Here is a 21,534-nt window from a genome sequence, read left to right on the forward strand (position 1 = left end):
AGAGAAAAAAGATAAACCTATCTTCAAAACTGAAATGAAAACCCCTTCTGCATGAAAGCACCATGAACTATATTGTAGTAAAACAGGTGAGGCAGCAGAGCTGCATGCAACAGCCATGCAGATGAGGAGATAGAGAGCTACTGGCTCACTGTGCAACTCACAGCATGTAAAGCATCAGGCAGTGTTAATGGAGGAATTAACCTCTCAGCCTGCTGTAGATTTAACTGAGAACATGATGGACTAAAATTGTGGAGTGGCAATGAAAAAAGAAAACCTTTTAGCTCCCTTATTCTGTCTGGGTTTTTGTTGGGCTAAAGGATTTCTCAGTGTCACATGGCAGCAGTTAGAAATTACAAACTGCTTAGAAATTCCCAGGCTAATGCTACATACTGTCTGTGGGTTAAAGGCTTAGGGCACAGCAAGTACTAGTACTTGATGAGTAATGAAAGCAGAAAGATCTTAGGAGGCATCTATCTTTCAGCACTTCTGTCAAGCAGACCTGTACCTTTTGAGTGGTAGGAGCTGTGGATTTGAAGACTGAGCTGATATTTCTGACAAAGGAAGGTAGTACAGATAATGAAAAAGATTTTATAATGGTCTGTTAGTTAAGCACCTAAATGAAACTGCCATGAAAGTAATGAAACCTCAGGTGTTGAAATTCCTGTTGTGGGGGTCATTTTTGATTCTGGTTTGAAATAAGTTGATGCACGGTATACCCCTCAAAGTTCCCTCACCCCTGCTCTGTTAAAGTGATGCTGTTCCTTCACACTGTGTTGGGGTAGACCAGAAAACAGGAAAGGAAGAAAAAAAAAAAGTCAGGATTTTAAAACAATTAGAAAAAGGAGTATCGATATTCCCAGCACATGTGGGAAAATGACTGTCTATCAAATAATTCTGGTTAGTAGCTCCAAATTGAAAACTTGGCCAAATAACCCTGCGTTGGTAGAAAAGGAAATTTGTATGTTGATCCTTCTTTAATTTTTTAAATTCTGGACTCTCAATTTTAAGAAACACCAACTCATTAATGCTTTTTTTCTTTGCTATTATTTTCCTCAAACAAGTCATGCTGTGTCATGGTGTACAAATGGAATAGATCAGGCATAAAGGCATCTACTATATAACACAACATCTGTTGATCTGTTTTACATTCCTCTAAGAGACAAAATACTGATCCCCAATGAATGTGCTTTGCTTCCCCCTTGAAAATACTTAATGCACTTACATTAATCAGGTATTCTGCAGATGAAACTATATCTGTACTGTTAAATATCTGTGTTAGTTAAAGTGTGTACAAGGCAGTTGCAATGTTAACCCGAGTTATCAACTTCTGCTTGTGAATTGTACCTCATTTGAAATAATACTGTTAAATTAGATTACACTGAATATGTACTTTAAATAAAATCTTAATCTTTAGGAAAAACAATAGTGGCAGAATAGAGCAGAATTTAGAAGGGCTGCTTATGCAAATTTATCTAGGAAAGCAAAACAAACCACTTATCAGATTTTTTTTTCTGTGTTCTAATGCAGAGTTTGATATGGTCATTTCAATGTTTATATTTGCAAGCCCTAGAAGTTTAAGTAGCTTTTAGCTCATCTACTTAATGAGCACTAAAGATGTTCATTAGTGAGCTTCAAATGTAACCTTTTCCTTGGCACTTTAGGTTGAGGGCAAAAGAGAAAATTTGTTTATGGAGAGGTTCAGTAAAAATCCAGCAAATAGTTTTGTGAGCAAAGATATAAGGCTCAGTTTCCTAGGGGTTTCTGTCAATCACCTTTTATCCTGGCAAACTCCCTTCTGTCCTCTCTTCTCTGTGCTGTTTACAAAGCACCACAGCAATCCTTTTAGTTTGTCCTTTCTTTTCCTAGATCCCTTTCTGCTTTAGTCTATACAGTTCCCCTTTCTTTCCCCCAGAACTCTGCTATAAGAAAGATGTCCACACTTTCACCATGCTCCCTGATGTAATACAGCCCTGCTCTGGCCTAGCTGCTCTTGGGCAGAAGGCAACTCATGTCAACTTGGGTCATACCAGTGTCAAAGCCAATGGGTTGGGTGGCTATGCTGCAGTCCACATTCCCAGGTAGGCTCCAGCATTCCTGAGAGACTACTGATATCTCCTGCCTTTTCCTTCACCTTCCACCTCTGCCTGGGCAGCATTCTTCACAAGGCTTTGGAGAATGCGACTATCTTTGGGACTATTACTTATTGTAACATTTGATTGAAGTAGCTTAATGTCTTTTAAGAATGCTGATGGAGGAGCTGACAGACAGGGGAACAGACTGTTGCCATAAACATCATTGTTCAATGCCATAAACATAATTTTCCAAAGAAACCATAGTAATAGTCAATCATTCTTATGACAATAAAATTGTCAACTTCTCAGCCTTGCTGTAAATGAAAATTCAGTCTCACATGATGAAATGGCCTGATATAAGGAAAATTACATCCAGGTTACTAAAGCTGCCTTAGAAACCTGTTCAGACTGACCAGCAGAAGTACCTGCAGTGTCAGGCATTAAACTTCATTTTCACTTTTAGAAACAAGGGATATGCTAATCTGATAAGATTTCTTTGTTAATATTTTTAATGTTACATCACAAAAAAACTATGTTTGTTTTTTTGATTGTTCTACAACAGATGAAGAATTCATGTGATTATGCATATGCAAAAATACATTAATTTCCTCTGGAACATAAAATGACAGTATAAATTTGTCAACCATACTTCTATATTATTTCTATGGCTTGTAAAGCAATCTAATTTGAAGAGCTTGGTGTTTGTCCTTTTAGCAACAGTTTAATGTCACTTTAATAATCTGTCTAGGGATTGCATATACAATTGGAATATAATTTCTCAATTTGCAGTCCAGCTGCCTTTAAAATAAAATCAGCAAAATCAATTACAAATTACATTGGATTTTTTTTTTCAGGAAGTTTGTTCACACTTTTTCTCAAAGGAAAATATTTTATGCTACTCTTGAAAATCATGCCTATTTTAGTGAGAGTAATTTCACCTGAGGTCTATTCAAATACCCAGGCTTACCAGAGTATCTGAATACAGCATCTGACTATATTCTTTCTGCTTGTACTTGTAGGAGAGGAACTTGTACAAAAATATGGCAAAACCTGATCTACCTTACAATGTTTGTACACTTAATATTTCCAAGACAGCTCTGTTTTTACACCTTGCAAAGATGTCAGCAGACAACAGTATAAAATGAGCAGTGATAGATAAGCATTAAGATTTCAAAGTGAGAGCTCTAGGCTGAGGTTTCCTTCCCAATTTCCTCAGCTTTGTTGCTGGGCAAGGTGAAGAAATGCTGCTTTCTACCACTCACTGTTCCTCCCTTGCAGTTTGAATTGGTATTATCTTTTTTAATACTGGGGAAATTTAACTTTAAGCATTGGAAGTTTTTGTGTCCCTCTTACTTGTTTTATGAAAGTGGCATTGCCATATAATAAAAAATGTAAGGAATTGCAGATAAAGAGGTATCAAGGTAAGGATTTTATACACTTTTCCCACAGAAACAATGTTTAGTTCAGTCTGATACAAAAATTTGATTCCTTTATGATTCTAGATTCTTGAGGAAGTCATGAAGCTGTATAAAATAAAGAATGTAAAAGAATTCTCTGTTTTCTTAATAGATGGTATTTACATTGTTTCCTTTGATAATTGCATTTCATACACTGTGAGTTCTGTTCATAGGCAAAGTCCACCTCCTGCTGCCACTGTAATAGACTGAAAATCATTAGTTTTTGATTTGAGCATTTTGTTGCAAGTTTGACCAAGGCTTGAATTCAAGATTTATGAACCATGTTTCACAGTATGTACAGAAAGGCCCTACAGTCTGTACAGTAAGGCCAGAAATGTGACCAGGCTTATTTAATTGACTGTCGTTAGATTAGAAGATAATTCCTAGAATGCACATTAGCTCTAATAATTTGATCACATAAACTACCTGCTTAGTCTGTCTGTCTCTCTCACAGTGACAGAACATTGCTCCTTTTTATTTATTTTTTTAAGAGAAAACAAGAGGCAAGTGAAATAGCAAAAAAACCAGGAAATAAGACAACTCACAGCACTGAAATGCTCATTGAAAATAAGATTTTTCTTGCAACACCTTTCAAACAAATGAATATAATAGAGTTAATTTTGAAAGAGTTTCCTGAATTGCAGAGATGTTCTGTTGTTACACTGCAGCAGCACACAAAAGGTAAAATGTGTATCACTGGTAAGACATATTGTCTTGGTATTCTTCAAATATTGTTCCAGCATTTCAATTAATGTTTTGTTTCTACATAAAGCTAGATAAGGAGGCCCCATTCTCTTTTCATAAGCTACAGTGTTTCATTGTGCCTTTTGCTGATTGTCCTTTTTGATTAATTGCTTCTCTTCCCTTCTTTTCCATAAGCCCATTATTTAAATATCCTTAGTCCAGATGCACATAAATCACTGGGAGTCCTGGAGCAGAACAAGAACACTTACATTTTCAATTAATTTCCACATCTAACTGCTGCTTTTAGTAGTGTCTGCAGCAATGCATCACATCAAACATAGCACCATTTGTGATATCAGGGCTGTGGATAGACAGTGGAGGGCACTGCAAAGGAATACATAGATTTCATTTTATCTGTATTTTGTGTATGGGTAGGACAATATGAAGAGATTTTGTTAAAGACAAGCGTTTTCCTTATAGACTTTGATCATAATGGCTACTGCATAGGGCATTTGACAATTTTACATTGTCTTCTTATAGAAGTGCATTCTGTCTGCTCTCAGTGATTTACTCTTATTGTATTCTTTAGTGCTGTCCAAACAGATGCCAAAATTAATACAAAGCAATTTTTCAACTCTTAAATAAGATAGTGGGAAACTACTAAGCACAGGTAGGGGAATGGAGGTAAAAAACACAAATTTAAAGTTACATACAAATGAAGTTCATACAAAGTTTGAAGCACATTTTAATGACATTTGGTTGCACAGTCTTGGTGCCAACAATGGCCATGTTATTTTGAAACCCTGACAGCAGCATCCCTTAACATACCATCTCCCCCACTTCTGACATTAATTGCATCTGTTTTGAACCATCATCTCTGGAAAGCTTGACATAACCTTTTCTTAGACTGACAAGCCTGTAAGTTGTGATGTTGTCAGTGTTGTGGCTGGGAAATTTTACTCTTTGTTTTGCAGACTGTGAAGTGCCTCCATTGAACAGCTGCACAGAGCCAGACCCAAGCCAGGACTTTGTAGAAATGCATGAGTACATAAATCTCTGGGGGCACTGACTCAGTCAGCCAAACAGTTAGATCAATTATGTGCCACAATCTTTGTAATGAGATTTTCAACTACATATTAACCCGTGGTGGCCTATTTTATTTATTTATTAATGTCTGAGTACTTGAAGCATCATATTTATGGTTTTAAGTCTCAATTGTAAACTTAATGTAGTTATTGAATAGATCTTGCTCACACTGGAAAAATGCATTTCAGTTTTTAGGCTCTCTTTTGTCTGGTTGTCAAGCTAAGAATGTTCAGCTACTGCTGGTTTTTGTTATCGGGGTGTTCATAAAATGCTTCTAGACCATATGGGCATGCAAAAGATTTAAGATAAATCTTTCTTCCATAGTTAGCCTTAGTTGGCTACATAGTATTTTACAAATCCATTTGAAAAATATCTGTTGGTCATTAAACTCAGGATGGATATAAATCACTGACCTATAGGCATCCCAGCACTACTTTTTTCCCTAAATCGATGGCATTACAAAGGCATTAGGAAGATCCAAAATGTACATAAAAGAGCATCAGAGCAGTAACAAAACTATCGGCTTCCGTAGGACTCTGAATGGTGCATATAATGTAACTTTATATTAGGTCTTTAACTAAAAGGAGAAGAATTTCTAAATAAAATTTATGTGCAGAAATGGGACAAAAGCAGACATTTAAAGGAAAATAAAAGATTTTAGCTTTTGATTACTTATCACACATATTTTCATGTTGTTCTGCACACATTTCTAGCAGTCTTGGGCAGTTTACTCTGAACAAGGACCGTGAGAGGTCATAAGGGAAGTTTAGAAAATTTTAGCCTGCAGTATGCATATTTACTGAATTTAAATACCTACATGGTATTCCTCATTTTAAATTTCAGGAGTATGCAATCCACTTAAGTGTCAGGAGAGATTTTGCTCAGATTTGTATTTTATGAACTATGGGGTAGAGAGGAAGAAAATTATTTTGAGAATGCACAAAGTAGAATAATTTAGAAACACCAGTTTAACATCTAAGCAGAAGATTGGAGATATGCCCTAGCAAGCTTTCAGTGCTCATTAACCAAAGACTCTAACAAGTGAGCAAACACCAACTTTTCAAGGAATATAATGGTATTTGCATTCAGAATAAAGCCATGTTGAAGTTACTCAGGGTCGATTGCTGCTAATGGGTGCTTGAAGTCTGGTAAAGTGACAAAAGTCAAGGTATTGCAGTGCTGTGTTTAAGTGCTTTTTTGGCAGGTTTCCAGTCCGGTAAGATAGTTGCATTACAATTATCTTAAGAATTCCTGAGGTGCAAAACTGTGTCCTGTGTGGTGGTGAAGACATTGCACCAGCACCATGTCTTAGAAAACTGCACTTCCACTATTTCTCCCTTGCTTGAGAATGGAAACTACACAGTGACCAAGGTTAAACAAACAGAAGAGTAGCATTGCAGGTCCATCTTCACTCCTCATCAGTGGGTTCCTCTGTTCCTTTCCTCTAAGTAGAATGCTTTCCTCTTAGCCCTGGATTTCATGAAGAATCATATAGTTGAGTGCAGTGAATAGTTGAAGTTGGGATCAGTCTGGGAAAAGCTTGCAAAGTTCTGTATGGTCTAAAGGGTATCGGATAGCAGCCCTAAATCTCTTAGGAATGAGGAGCAGTTTTATCAAGGAATGGTGTAGAGGCTTTAGACAAATTGGATGTGTCTCACTTTGGAGACATATTTAGGAGAAAACACTCTGAAATGAGTGCTTCAGCTGAAGAGAAGGGCTCCAGTTATCCCTTTTGCCAATGAGAAATGAACACCAGTGGGTAAAAGTGGAGAGAAACAAAACAAAACAAAACAAATTGTTTATTAAAAAAAACAAACTGAAAAGCCCAAAACCACTCCAAAGGGTGCCCACAAGGCGCAGAAAATGATTGAATATATGCTAGATACTGAAATTTCAAAACCTTAACCCCACCCAACCATGTGGCCATGAGGCAAGAATGGTGGCTGCCCTCCTTGTCTCAGGGAAGGGGAGGAACAGGAGTTTGGGCAGCAACTCGGGCAGAATACATGGGAACCTTTCTGGCCTTATTCTCCTCCTTGCAGCAGGCAAAACGGGTGGATTTTAGTGTCCTTTCTTGTGTTGGTTCAGCTTCTCTGAGGTCTCGGGTTCAGGGCACCCTCCAGCTGAAGGGACCAAAACAAAAAAAATGAAACCCCAAACAAGGAAAAACAACAACAAAACAAAACAAAACCCAAACAAACAAAAAAACACCATCACAAGGCAAAACAAGACAAAAAAACCCAAAACCAAAACAAGCTGCTGAGAGAGCAGTAAAGCTTCCAGGTTAGAGGTAGGGAATAAAAAAAAAACCTTATTCTTTCAAGGTAGCAAAATCCTAATCCAACAAAAGGAACAAGGTAGCATCCCAGTCCATTCTGCCAGCACCAAAGGGAGGGTTCCAACCCAGCCGAGTAGGAGCCCAAAGCTCCCCACCCCACCCCTGGGGTCATCTCAGAGCTGCCACGGCCATTCCTGGGCACAAAGCAGATGGTTAGGGGATAAAATCATCATAAAATCACTTATAGATAGAAATGCATCATATAAACACAGAGAAAAGCACAATAAAACATGGCAGATGACCAAAAACTTGCCATACAATGATGTTATGGAGGGTGGTGGCTTGAAGACAAACTAAAGTGAATAGATATCTGAAAGATAACTTAAGAGGCAGAGAAATCTTCATCTCCTGTCAATGGTTTTAATGTCAGCTAATTCCAGAATGCTTCCTACAAACTGTACAAAGTCAAGGGCTTTTCATGGGTTTTTTTTTGACATGCTGTTTATCTACAAAAGTGATAATTTGTTTTAGCACTGCTTTATATTAGTTAAAGTGGAATTTTTCTAGCTCTGTGAACTATAAGCAAATGCTCTTGATATCATACTTTCTCACTCATATAGGGCTGAAGAGGGAAATACTATTCTGAAAATACCTTAAGCTGCTTATGTGGATACTCTCTACTCTTTTTCCATTGTTTGTTATAGCTATCGGAACAGCTATGACATCTGAATAGTTGGGATAGTCTCCTGAAGGAGAGTATATAGGGTGAATAAGTAGAAAATTTATAATGGTCAATTTAGTTCACAGGTCCTTGCTTTCTGATTCTGTATTGCTTCTCTTCTGCACTCTTAGACTTTACAACATATGAATGGATAATGAGTGATCTTGTTATATTCATGTTTTATTTGGTTGGCCCAGTATCCTTCCCAGTAAAGAAAATTGAAGCGCAAGAGTGGCTTCCTTTGTTAAAGTCAAGATACACGCATGCCATTTGCACTAGCCTAGTTCTGGCAAAAGCCTGCTTCAAGACCCCACAGGTTTTAATATTTATCTACTAGGGAGGCAAGAGAGGCTCTGATTTCTTAATCATAAATAGACAAATAATTAGACATCCTTTGCCATTTCTAGCATCTGCCAAGATTAGATAGATAACATGACAAGACTATTGGGTACCTGAAGTTCTCTTATTAGGGATACTGCTTTAATTATTTTATAAAAGTTGGTTTATCTCTTCTTAATTTCATATATTCTTGACTGTATTGATTACTGTGAGTCATGGCTTCTTAATACAGCCATACTTCAGGGCCAAATGCAAGTCAGATTCCAGACAGACCATTTCAAACCATGCACACAGCAACTTAAAAATTCCCCTTACCTTTATCCCACACCTACCTCCACCGCAGCATTTCTAAATATTCTGTTTTGAAACTAATTTTTATGGGTTTTTTTCTTCCTATCAGGCCTCATACGTTTCCATGTCAAGGAAACAAACCTTCCGCAGAGCCTATGTAAGATTAAGTGAAAGCATTATTTGTCATTACTAAATGTCATATTTTGAGCACATATCATATTATATCATTGTCTGAAGTATGACGATACACAAACTTCCTCCTTAATGAAAAGTAACTTCAGGACAGTTCTACAGCAGGTATTAGAGAAATTTTAAAAGTGAACTGTTGATGTCAGTGATCAGAGGTACCACACTTATACTACAGTGCTATGCAGGAATGTGTTTGATAGTACTTGAGAGCAAATTGTTTTCCATGCAAGGTCAGTTCTTCTTGTCCCAGGAATTGTCTGAATAGAAAATACTGCCACTGGAGTAAATGGAGACCTGATTTTCGAAGGTTTTCAGATAAATAACAGTGCTAGCACAGAGGACTGAGTTGGGTCTTTGCTTACAAACCCTTCCTCTGTGACAGAGGAAATATGTCTTTAGAAAATGCCTTGTTTCTTCTCATCATAGTTTTAAGTGTCAGCAGACCAATTCTGAGTCTAACGTGTTTGCAAAATACATCTGTTGAAAACTTTTACATTCTTCTTCCATTGAACTAGTGATCCTCAAGTGCTAGTTCCATTTAGCTAGAGAACCAAGCACCTTTGTTAAATTCCCTCCATCGTGGTCTGCCACACTTCAGCTATTTAATTTCCAAATTCCTTCTTCAGAAATTACCAGCAGCTGACCTGCTGAGAGTAGGTTTGTAGAGTATCTAACTATCTATACAGGCTAAAAATAACACTTCTTTTCCCATGTGATATTAATAATTTAATCACAGAAAAGACAACTGTTATACTTTGTGCTACTGGAATTTTGCAGTAATACAACACAGAAGAATTCTGAAAGCGTCATTTCTGCAGCTGTATAAAATCATGGTTTACATAGAGTTTTGTAAAAATGTGTAGCAGATCTTCCTCAGCTGCATAACTTACCTGAACTTTTCTTTTTTTCAGTTCTAGTGATGTTTCACCTTTATTCTAAGGGGTAGCACTACAATATATGGTCTTAAATCCTCGATGACACTGGCAGTTAAACTTGGTAATTCCAGGGCAGAAAAAATTGAAAGTGCAATAATACAGTATTTAAGTGATGCAAGCTTCAAAATATTTCCAGTCCTTAAAATTTTGTTTTAGCTTAGATTTGGGAAATACTCAACAAAACAGAAGCATTTGATAATAGAAGCCTTCCTGCAGTAGTTTTAAGCTTTATTTGTTTTGAGTGGGATAACAGTGCCACCAAGTGACAATTTAGAGCAATCGTGCTTCTTAGTTACCATAAATATTTCAAACAAAACCATTGAGAATGAAGGCTGGAAAATTGACTTCTGGCCAAAGATTGTGTGGTCAAACAGAAATAAGAAAGGCTATAAAATCGTGTAAATTATTCTTTGGAAGAATCTGTGTAGACCATGGATTAATTACTGTTAGTTCCTTGCTTCTCTTTGTCCCCCATCTGTAGTTTTTAAGTATGTTTCTGCGTCTGCTCCCTCCTTTGATCTAGTAAAAGATAGAAATCTATGAAAAATGGTATTTTGGCAATTTATGACACTGCCATGAAACCAGTTCCTCTTACTCATATTGGATGACTAACAAAAATGTCAAAATGCTCAGTTTTCAGCTATCCATTCAATGAAATGACAATATTTGAATGGATTTTCTTTGCCAACTTTAGTGTCTTAGAAAGGTGTTTATTCCTCTGGTATATATAAACTGTTTCCTTGCCAACCAGTATTTGTACATACCCTGTGGGTACCCATGTTTTTCATTGCTCACATTGCAATTTAGTGTCATGCATGAATTAGTAAAGACCTATCATGTTCCTTGCAACCTTTATTGTGGAAACTAAGCATATCATCCCCATAGATCTGCTCTCTAGTAGCTTGTCTACTGTAAGAGACGATCCTTGTGCTTGAAGATACTTGCTGTTTATCCAGTATTATACATTCAGAAAATTCATCTTAATGTGGACAGGTTTCCCTCTATATATATATATATATATATATATATATATATATATATATATATTCAGAAGGTCTATGATAAATTTTCTCTCCTTTGGAGCAAGAATTTTATTATAGCCTTTTGATCTATTAATATTATGGAGCTGATGGCATGTTGTTTTGTGAGACAAGATATTTTTGACGTTGTGCTCAACTCATAAATTGGTGATTAGATACAGATTAGCATCTTGTACATTTTGGTTTTGCTCTGCTGTGTGCCTCTGTGTTTCTGTAATCAGTAATTGTCATGTCTATGATTCACTTGGGCTTTTCCAGCAGACAGGAAAGCAGGAGGGTGGTATGTAGCACAAAGGTTCCTGCAGCAGCTTTAGATTCAGCCATCACAGGTTTTGGGTTGCTCTACAGTACATTACTCCCAGGACGCATTTGGACCAAATGTTTCACAATTCATAAAACACTGGCCCCTGTTCTCGAGATTAATGACTCTCCAATACAGCATAGCCAGGGAGCAAGGGTGAAGGTTGGCTCCAGTTGCTGAGCAGCACACTGAACGCTGCCGTGTAGGGCTGCTGTGCCTTTGCTGTTTTGCCATAAATCAGGGGAGGAGATTGACTTAGAGCCAAGAACACAATTTCATTTAGTTTCAAGACTTGCGTACAAAAGGAATGAAAGCCACTTTGTGAGCTAAATTCAGAGCTGCTCTAATGGCTCCATTATCCAGATTAGCTCATGACCTGGGGAAAAAGGATGTGTTAAATATAAAAATAAATCCAAACTTACTGTGCATTTGAAATACATGTTTGTTTTGCTGATCTAGTGCTGGTGCTGGAATAGATGGGAGGAACAACCTTCAGAAAGTTCTGTTGCAGCTCCAGGATTTTTTCTACAAATTGCTTTTTATAATCTTGACATTCCTCTTTACCATTAATTCAGCAGATATATTAAATAACAAGATAAATTGCAGCAGCTAATACAGTCCATAATGAAAAAGATGGAAAAAAGCAATAAAAACTATAATGAACATTTCACTTGACATGTCCCTCAGGTATTTTGAGAAGTAAAGATGTTTTGTAGGTTGTCACAATGACAGCAGAATGAACAGTGTATGTATTGCTTTTAATTAAGTGTAGAACACTTCACTTCTATTACTAAATGACAACTAAAAATAAATTACTAAGAGCATCTTCCAGGACTGGCTACAGAACTCAAGATGTTGCTGTTGCTTTATAACAGGTATAAATCTAGGTTGATTTCATGTACTGCAGAACTGCCCGTTGTACAGCTCAATCTCATAAAACATAAACTGGAGCTGTGAAAGGCAGATTGCCTAACTATACCAGTGGCTTCGTGTATGTCTGGAACAGTTTCTAGTAATAAGAAAAGCCAGTACTTTGACTGGTACTGAATATTCTAAAACATGAAAACTCCCATTCTGTGCTGCCTTCCCTGCAGCACTAGGAGTTGCATAGCTGCCCAGAGATTCACTTCACCAAAAAATTATTTTGCAAATCCTGCATCATGAGATTTTGGTCTATACTTTAAATCAAGTAATGAAGAATATGACTTTAATTATTAGAATAAAATGTGGACACAATATCCAAAACGCATGTGTGGTCTCTAATTGCCTCATTAACACTGTAAACCTTTCTTTACTTCTTTCCTCTCACAATTTAAATGTAAAATACACACATAATATTTAAGACTTGAAATTCTGTAAGATCAAATGTTTTTTTGATTTTCCAAAAATAAATAAAAAGTGAAATCTAATACACTTCTAAATATTTGGTTTTGTTTTGTTCAAATGTTTATTTGTAAATTTTAATTCCAGGGGTTTTTTGGAATAAAATGTAAGATTAATTTTTAGACATCTTTGTTAAGTTGGAAGGATGTTTTGAGCAGTGAAATATATTCATATGGAGCCTTACTTGAAAAAAAGGTGGCATGGGATTCCAAGATCATTGTCAATACTCATTGATTTTGTCCCTTTCTCCCTAAGGTAAAGGTAGCAGTGCTAAATGGCTGTAGAGCGAACTGATTTAATTTCAGAAATATAGTAAGTTTCTAGTATACCTACCAGAAATACATTCTCATGTCTGCTGACCAAAATGTTTCACCAAATCATTGATAAAGAGTAAAAATAAATCATAGGTTGACAGTGTTTCTCATGTGGTAGACTGTAAGTACTTTAATATGAGAAAGAAATTTTTTCCCAATAATGTGTTTATGATCCACAACATAGAATCTTTACATTAAAAAAAAGCCAAGCCTTACATTTCTCACATAAATACCTTCTTTAGACAACTGTTTAATAGGCCATTTGGTACTAAGTCCTGCCAGTTGTATACTGACATTCATACAGATTTAATTAACTATCTCTTTTGCCTAGAAGAATCAGGTAGCAAATAATAGGTTAACCCAGTACATCAGTTTTTTCATCACACATAATTTCATTTCCTTCCAGTAATCTCTTCTGTCCTTTGCCATTGTTCTTATCTTCCACTTGCCTTTTAATAAGTTATCCTTGAAAATTTTACTTAAAAATTTCTGCTGTACTGAAGCCAGAATAAAAGGCCAGGTAGTTACTCAAATAATACTTTTATGTTTCTTAAGATAAATTCTGTTTTCTTACAATTATAACACTTCAACAGTCCATTCATAATACCAACCAACCAGATATTTAATTAAAAAAGCTGAACTACCAGCCCTCCAGTTTCACATAGGTGATTCCTATTAAGTGGATTGAATCAACTTTGTAGAAAAAGTTAATTTTAAGGAAAGCTATGCAATTCCCTAAATTATGTAAGTTGTGTGTAGATTTTTAAGTGTCTCCACTTCAGTGTTCATAGAAAACTATTTCTTTTTATATACATTATGCATGGTGATGATGACCCTATGTTTGGGTCACATAACTATCCTAATAAAATTTTTTTCTAAGGGAATTGAAAGAAGATTGTTCATCCCTGCATAAGAAAGTCTTTCATCCATAATGCAACTACTTTCCAGAATGACTTGTCTGTCACATGCAAGAGGCTAAAAGTCATAGTATAAAACTATTTCTCAGATAACCAATATTTGTGGAAATATATCAATCAGGTTTCATTTAAATATAGGTATAATTTTGCATCTCCAAGAAGCAGCATGTATAGGATAACATGTATAATACTCCTTATTTGTCTACATTTTGTGAATTTCTGCTTCCACAGGATGGAGTTTCAGCATGGGCTCTGCCTACCAGTTCCACAGCTGGCGAGTATTTGTGATTGTTTGTGCACTGCCTTGTGTCTCTTCTGTGGTTGCCCTCACCTTTATGCCGGAAAGCCCACGGTTCCTGCTGGAGGTATAATTTCCCAAATAGTTTCTAGATTCCAGTAAAAATTACTTGTTTTAGATCATGACATCTACTAAACGTGCATTTAAATTATTCAGGAGCTATAGTGAGTAACTTAATTTGTATGTATGCTGCACTTAAATGTTTTGTTCTGACATTCAGGTTGGCAAACATGATGAAGCTTGGATGATACTCAAGCAAATTCATGACACAAACATGCGCGCTCGTGGTCAGCCCGAGAAAGTCTTCACTGTGAGTATTACTTTTAGAGCTGATCACATCAGCAAGCCTTCTGACTGGTGAGGTCTGGACGACTTAAACAATCAATATTAATTCTCTAAATGGCTAAGCCAATTTTTCGCACTCTAAATACCTAAATAAAAAGTACTGCGAATTCCTGCTGAAATTGTTATATATACAATGTCTGCAAAGAAATCAGCCTTTGGCCAAGATATTCATGGGTGTATGAAGCCACAGCATGATGATTTTACCTGGTGTACCAAGATAGTTAATGGACTCCATCTGTGTTCTGTTTTTTAAGTTTTCACCATTAGTAATAACAGTAGGCACATAGAAGTCCAAGTTAGTTAACTGTTGTGTCTTAGGATTTGGAACTTTTTTCTATTCTTACCAGGTAAAATAATAGTTTTAAAAACTACATATTCACTTCTATGAAATAATAATTTAGAACATTTAATATTCTCAAAATTCATTTTGTTGAGGCCTAATTATAAAACCAATTTAAAGTATTGATTGGTTGTTTCTGCTGGAGGAGAAATTGCCAATACAAAAACCGATTTTTTTATATCATCTTCATTATTTATGAAGACTATACACAACAATCTTGTCTTCCTGGATATAGTAGGATCAAACAGCACTTTCTCACTTTGGATTCCAGTCGGCCCCTCTAGTTTGAGCAGTTTTGTGGCAGTATGTCCACTCTGCTCCCTCAGAGCCATGTGCGGGATGTTTTTCCTCTTCCAGAAGCTTTCTTCTTACTGTATTGCAAATATAACTCAATTAAGAAATCCTCTTAAAGGTTGTGCATTTGCAGGCATTCTTGAGGATTGACCATCTGACCAAATAACGTATATTCCATTGAGACTTGCAACTTGCTGCCGTGGATTTATTTTCCATTGCTTCCATTTAAACCTTTCCACAAAGAAGCTCAAGAATTCCTTCATTTAACTTGAAAGAAACCTGGTTAGCACATTTACCATGTTAAATCCATGTGTATTGGTACACTGGTGACCTACCCCTAATCCCACATAATCTAATATTTTTATTTTCTGATTTATGAGTACAGGGTTTTGCCTAACACCATATAGCTATGGTGTAATTTAACAATTGCCTCTTGCTGATTTGTGCTGCTTTCAGACAGAATATGCCTGCTCCTGGTGACTCCAGGGGGGCTTTTTCTGCTGCTATTGATACTCATTGACTGACTTCACAGCACTCACCCTGTCTCCCTTTAGTATTGGTTTAGGCATAAGGAATAAGATACAAATGTGCCAGGAGAAAATGTGGGAGGAAGGATAAGCCTCTCAGGTCACTTTGACGTAATTGTAATCACGTCCTAAAGCAGCTGTGGTGAACTAAAACAAAGCACATGCTTGTTGTTTCCAGTTCTTGTGATCTACCAAGCCTTTGTCTCAATGGTTGTTAAAATGTGACACTTTATCTACATTACTTTTGTAAATTGATCAGCCATTAATTTGGCCAGTTTCTGCCTTGAGCATTATGAAAACTCTACTCCATATATCAAGAAATACTATGCTGTGTGTCAAGGGTAGACATATATAGAAGTCACTATTTTTAGCTTGCATTAATATGATTAGAAAATGCATCATTCTCTTCTTATTGTACATCAACACTTCACCTCATAAAATCCAGAAAGCAAAGAACTTACGCCTAATTTGTTTGACATATCCTTTTAGTTTCTTTTTTAATCTAAGTTAGTCCTCTACATTGTGACATTTTGTCTCTGTAATTTATTCACGTACTTCTCCTAACCTTTCCATACTCCTCCTCTGCTTATCCAATGTCATTCTATGACTTCTGCTTTTTTTTACTATTTGCCTCTACTTCATGTTGGTAGTTACATTAGACACACTTTGATAATGTTTTTTGATTCTACAGATAATGTAACTTTTTCTCCATTGCACCTATAGTTTTAGTGTGATTTTCCTGTATAATATTGATTTAATAATTTTCTAGAAGCTTTTAAAATTAATTCTTTAGTTACATTTATTCTTGTTATTCATATTATTGAGGGGATTATCTTCAAGCCTTTAGAAAGAGATGGCATCAACTAACAACCAGTTGGGTCTAGAGTTGATCCAAAATGGAATATTCTGGTCCCTGAATTAATTAAGAGACTGGCTCTTCACATTTTGAAGAATTTGTCCTGAAAGACGTGACTAGCAGACACCACTAAATTGATATTATCTTCAATCATGGAACTACCAAAGTTAGATGTTCATGTACATGCGTTATTATCCTCCTGGGTTTTTAAAATACCTATTTATTAGATCTCTTGTTTTAAATATTTAAGAAAAAAAAAAGCAGCTTTGCATCCTTAAAATCAATATTTTCTCTACCGTTTAATTATGTATTAACTCTTTTTCCTGCAAATATTTTTCATTTCAACAAGTCTTGATTTTTTTAAAAAAACACTGTATATTTCCAACTACTGCTTTTAAACAAGGGCATAATTTTCATTAAAATAGGTTTTCTTTTCTGAGGTTTTTTTTTTTTTTATTCTTCATACACTGACATGCTGAATTTGCATGATCCAGGTGGACTATTATCCTGACACAGTAGGACTTTTCATATGTTAAAGAACTACCAAGGCCAGAGAACTTTTGTTCCCAGTCACATGCAGTGGTCGTAGGATAAATATGTTTCCCCCAGTCTCCACCACTCCGACTGAGTCAGGTGCCCAGTATGGTGAAAATGCTGTCCCTGACCCCACCAGAGTGGGGTTCCAAAGGCATCCCTTTTCTGCCCAGATGTGTGCTATGTAAGGATTTCTCTATGTCGGAGATATCAGATAATTTTTGAGGGCTTGACTCAGTCTTTTGTATAATTTTTGAGGATTTGACTCAGTCTTTTGTATAACACGTTTCCTGAAAGTACTTTAAGAAAAGCTTGAGATCAGTGGAATGATGTGGACAGGATTATTGGAAGAGACATGACAAAAAGCTACAGGCTTTTGTTGAAGTCATGATCTGGCAAAACAGTGAGCTGTAATACTTCAGAAATGAGGGCTATTATACCTCAAACTGCTTAGTGGGCTTTTCTATATTCTTGTTCATGGGATGAGGCTGCTGTTGCATCTCAAACAGTATACATCTGTAAAAGCAGTGGGCTCAAAACTTGAGCTTTATCTTCAGTATTCCCTGGTGTCCTGTAATCCACTGTGATACACTGGAGGTGGGGGTGGGGAGGGTGTCCTCATTCTGTTAAGAAGAAACAGAAGCTATGTCTAACCTCAGAAACTGCAGCAGAACACTGAACACACAATCTCTTGCTCTCTTCCTTCCTTCTGTGTCAGTCTCTTTCCCCATTTTATTAATTTTCTGTTCTTTCTTCATTTTTCTTTAAAATAAACTGTGGATGAATACACTGCCTTTTGTGACATCTCTCTGAAACTGGGACCAGAGCAGAAGCAAAAACAAAAATCATTCAGTAGTATGTCAGGTCCTGTGTCTGGAAAGACCATGTAACATGCCCTGGTTCTGCTGCACAGGAGAGTAAAAGCAAAAATTAACGTTGTAGGATGCATTACATTCTCAGTCACTGGTAATTCTGTATTTTTCCCTGATGTCTGTTTATTGCATTTCAGTTTAGATGAGTAGACCATTGTTCATAACAGCAATAACATGTGTGGTTCCAGGTCATTTCACCTCACTTCTCTCTTAATTAAGTTGTCTGTTTAACACTAGAAAAAATAACAAAATAATGAAAAGGTTTTCCAACTACTAATTCATGACATTTTTAATACTTCTGGTTTCATTGCTATGTCTTTAATTAAAAGACTTCCAACAATGTTGCCATAGCAAGTCAAAAAGCAGTTTGAAGGCAAATTCTGGGCATAGTTAACTGGTGGTTTAAATTAATGTTTTATCCTTTGTGGCATCAGAGGTATATTCAACAACTCTCTAGCAGAATATGAAAGCAACAGCTTATTGTAGCCAGAGGAAATGTATTTCCTGCATGCCTTGAACATAGAATTTTCTGAAACAGTTGCATCCATAATGATTTTATCATTACAATGTATTATTGTTCCTTTATAAATCTAAAACATAACTACTGTAGACATAGGTTGAGTATCTGCTCATTTTTAGTAGATGGGGTATAATAAACCCCACCAATACTCTTCCATAAGCAGTTAATGATTCCAGAAGCTAAAAATGTTTTTGTTCTGTTTATATTTCTAGGTTACCAGAATCAAAACACCTAAGCAGATAGATGAGCTCATAGAAATAGAGAGTGATACTGGAACTTGGTACAGGAGGTGTTTTGTAAGAATCCGCACAGAGCTGTATGGTGTAAGTAACATCTCTGTTCATTCTGTAATTACCTTCTTCCTTTTTAATTAACTTTCAGAATTGAGATGGATTTGCTGAGCTCCTGCTGTTGATAGCTGCAATGCTACATTTTCCATACGACTGAGGGAATCAGGAACCAGTGTAAGGTTTTGGCTTCCTGACTCAGAAAAAAATGCAGGTGAATCATGGAGTTTTTTGCAAGCTTCAGAGGAGGAAAATGCTACATTTGTCCTCACAGAAGTGATGGCTAATAATTACAAAGTGATATCCATAAACAGCACAAAATAACTATGTATTGAGAATATGGATCAATATATATATATGGAAGGAGGTGATACATGAGGAGATGAAAAATTATCAGGAGGAACACCAGGCAGCCACATCAGTTAAAAATGAGAAATTCAGTAATAAATTTGTGAATTAATGCATGTATAATGTGTAATGTATCTGCACATATTTTTTTAGGTGTGTCAAATATTTTACCAGAAGAAAAAAAATTAGAGCTATTTTAATATTTTAATACAAGCTTGCTGGTACTTTTAACCTTTTGTTATTTTTTTCTGTAAAACAAAAAATTACATAGTATCTTTGAGTCTTGCAATAAAAATTGAAAAAGGCTTCATTAATTAATGGTTTTAAAGTTCAAAACTGTCTTTTCACAGCTATCAAAAATATGTCATTTCAAGCTATCTAGAACTATGATGAAGTGTTGCAAACCAAGGTTTATCTCAAAATTACGTTGTTAGGAGAAGTCACATTTTCCCTTCCCTTCCCTTCCCTTCCCTTCCCTTCCCTTCCCTTCCCTTCCCTTCCCTTCCCTTCCCTTCCCTTCCCTTCCCTTCCCTTCCCTTCCCTTCCCTTCCCTTCCCTTCCCTTCCCTTCCCTTCCCTTCCCTTCCCTTCCCTTCCCTTCCCTTCCCTTCCCTTCCCTTCCCTTCCCTTCCCTTCCCTTCCCTTCCCTTCCCTTCCCTTCCCTTCCCTTCCCTTCCCTTCCCTTCCCTTCACGAGAGGTCCAGAGATGATAACATCATTCTCAGTCAGCTCCATTATACTGTCCCTGACCTTGGGGTAATCCCACATTTCCCTCATATAGTTCAGGCATCAATTTCTAGCCATGGTAGGTTATAATAGAACAAACTTCGATTGTATCCCTGTTTAATTGTGGAATATAGTCTGTCTAATACTGGGAAGTGAGAAGAAAACATTTATGGGAAAATCCCCTGTTTATTTGAGAAAGTAAAATGAAGATGTCTAGAGATTAAGAAAGTTTGAGGTGATTGGAATAAGGTTGAATTGTTGTACACAGCCCACACTGGTTACAAAAAAATTGACATGAAACTACAATATGTTCTTGCAGCTGAGAAAGCAAATCACATTCTGGACTGCATCAAAAGAAGTGTGACCAGAGAGCTGATTTGCTCTCTCTCCTGCCCTGAAGAATCAAGGAAATAAGAATCAAATACCTTCTAGCCTTTAAGAAAATTGCTTAAAATAAGTCAAGATATTTAAATAAATGTGTTTCATAATGATTTACAGATTTGGTTGACATTTATGAGATGCTTCAACTACCCAGTGAAGGATAATACAATCAAACTTACAGCTGTGTGGTTCACCCTGTCTTTTGGGTAAGAGTGGTTGAGATTAAGCCATTTTTTATTGTCTTGACAGACAGATAAATCATCTGCATGCTAATTTCTGACACTATGACCATCTGTTTTATTCAGGATCTTTGCACAAAATGTTATATTTGTCAGCTAATCTATTTTTGGTTGCAAACCTGACACCTCAGGAATACCTTCTTTGAAAAACTGACATCTTCTGGCGTCAGCATCTTTCAATAATTTTATATTATGAAGGATTTTATTCTGGCCACCTAAAGTGGCCAAGGGTTCATTCACACCTTGCACAGATTTCTGAATGAGTGAGATTAGTGCCTGAAGTTTTTCTGTTTTTTCACAGCTACTACGGCTTATCTGTCTGGTTTCCTGATGTCATTAAACATCTGCAGTCAGATGAGTATGCATCCCGAGTGAAACATTTCCGCAATGAGGAGGTCTCACATTTTGTCTTCAACTTCACACTGGAAAATCAGATTCACAGCAATGGAGAATACATCAATGACAGGTTTAGAAGTTTTCTAATATCTTGGCTTAGTTGGAATAAACAGCTTCATGTTTTAAAGCTCATCCTAATAACTCAGTATATTCCATGAGGTAATGATGGATGGTGTTGTTACCTTTTAGTGGATATTTAATTCCATTCTTAATTCCATGTGACTCATGAGCATGGGCAGAAATGTACATGTCCCAGTGGTTCCTGTGCAAGGATCCACCATGCAAATCCAGCTTCCTTGTTGTCCTGCAAAACAGACCAAAAAACCTACGTCAATTTTACTTCCTTTCACAGTGGGATTCAAAGGTTTTCAGATCCAACATATGCAGTGTATTGTAGGGGGCTGGGAAAAGATGTGCTTTCATCTCTGCTGCTGGTTCTTTTTTTATTGATAAAAGACACTTCTGTGAAAAGGCTGAACATTGGAAGGTTAGGATCTTACCACAGAAAAATGAAAGCTAAACATTACTGTAAACCAATAAAAAGCATGAACAGTTCTGAAATGGG

General features: G+C 36.5%; 1 protein-coding gene across 1 annotated transcript in view; it reads left to right on the top strand.

Moving 5' to 3' along the window:
- The window catches only part of SV2C (synaptic vesicle glycoprotein 2C), a 72,769-nt gene that overhangs the window by 37,416 nt on the left and 13,819 nt on the right, over window positions 1–21,534 (top strand). The window contains exons 4-8 of the mRNA XM_062513219.1: window positions 14,239–14,372; window positions 14,526–14,615; window positions 18,806–18,916; window positions 20,452–20,540; window positions 20,875–21,039. Coding sequence (XP_062369203.1) covers window positions 14,239–14,372; window positions 14,526–14,615; window positions 18,806–18,916; window positions 20,452–20,540; window positions 20,875–21,039 — 589 coding nt within the window. The remainder of the gene's footprint in view (window positions 1–14,238; window positions 14,373–14,525; window positions 14,616–18,805; window positions 18,917–20,451; window positions 20,541–20,874; window positions 21,040–21,534) is intronic.

Source organism: Cinclus cinclus, chromosome Z, assembly GCF_963662255.1.
Source record: "Cinclus cinclus chromosome Z, bCinCin1.1, whole genome shotgun sequence".
Taxonomy (NCBI): domain Eukaryota; kingdom Metazoa; phylum Chordata; class Aves; order Passeriformes; family Cinclidae; genus Cinclus; species Cinclus cinclus.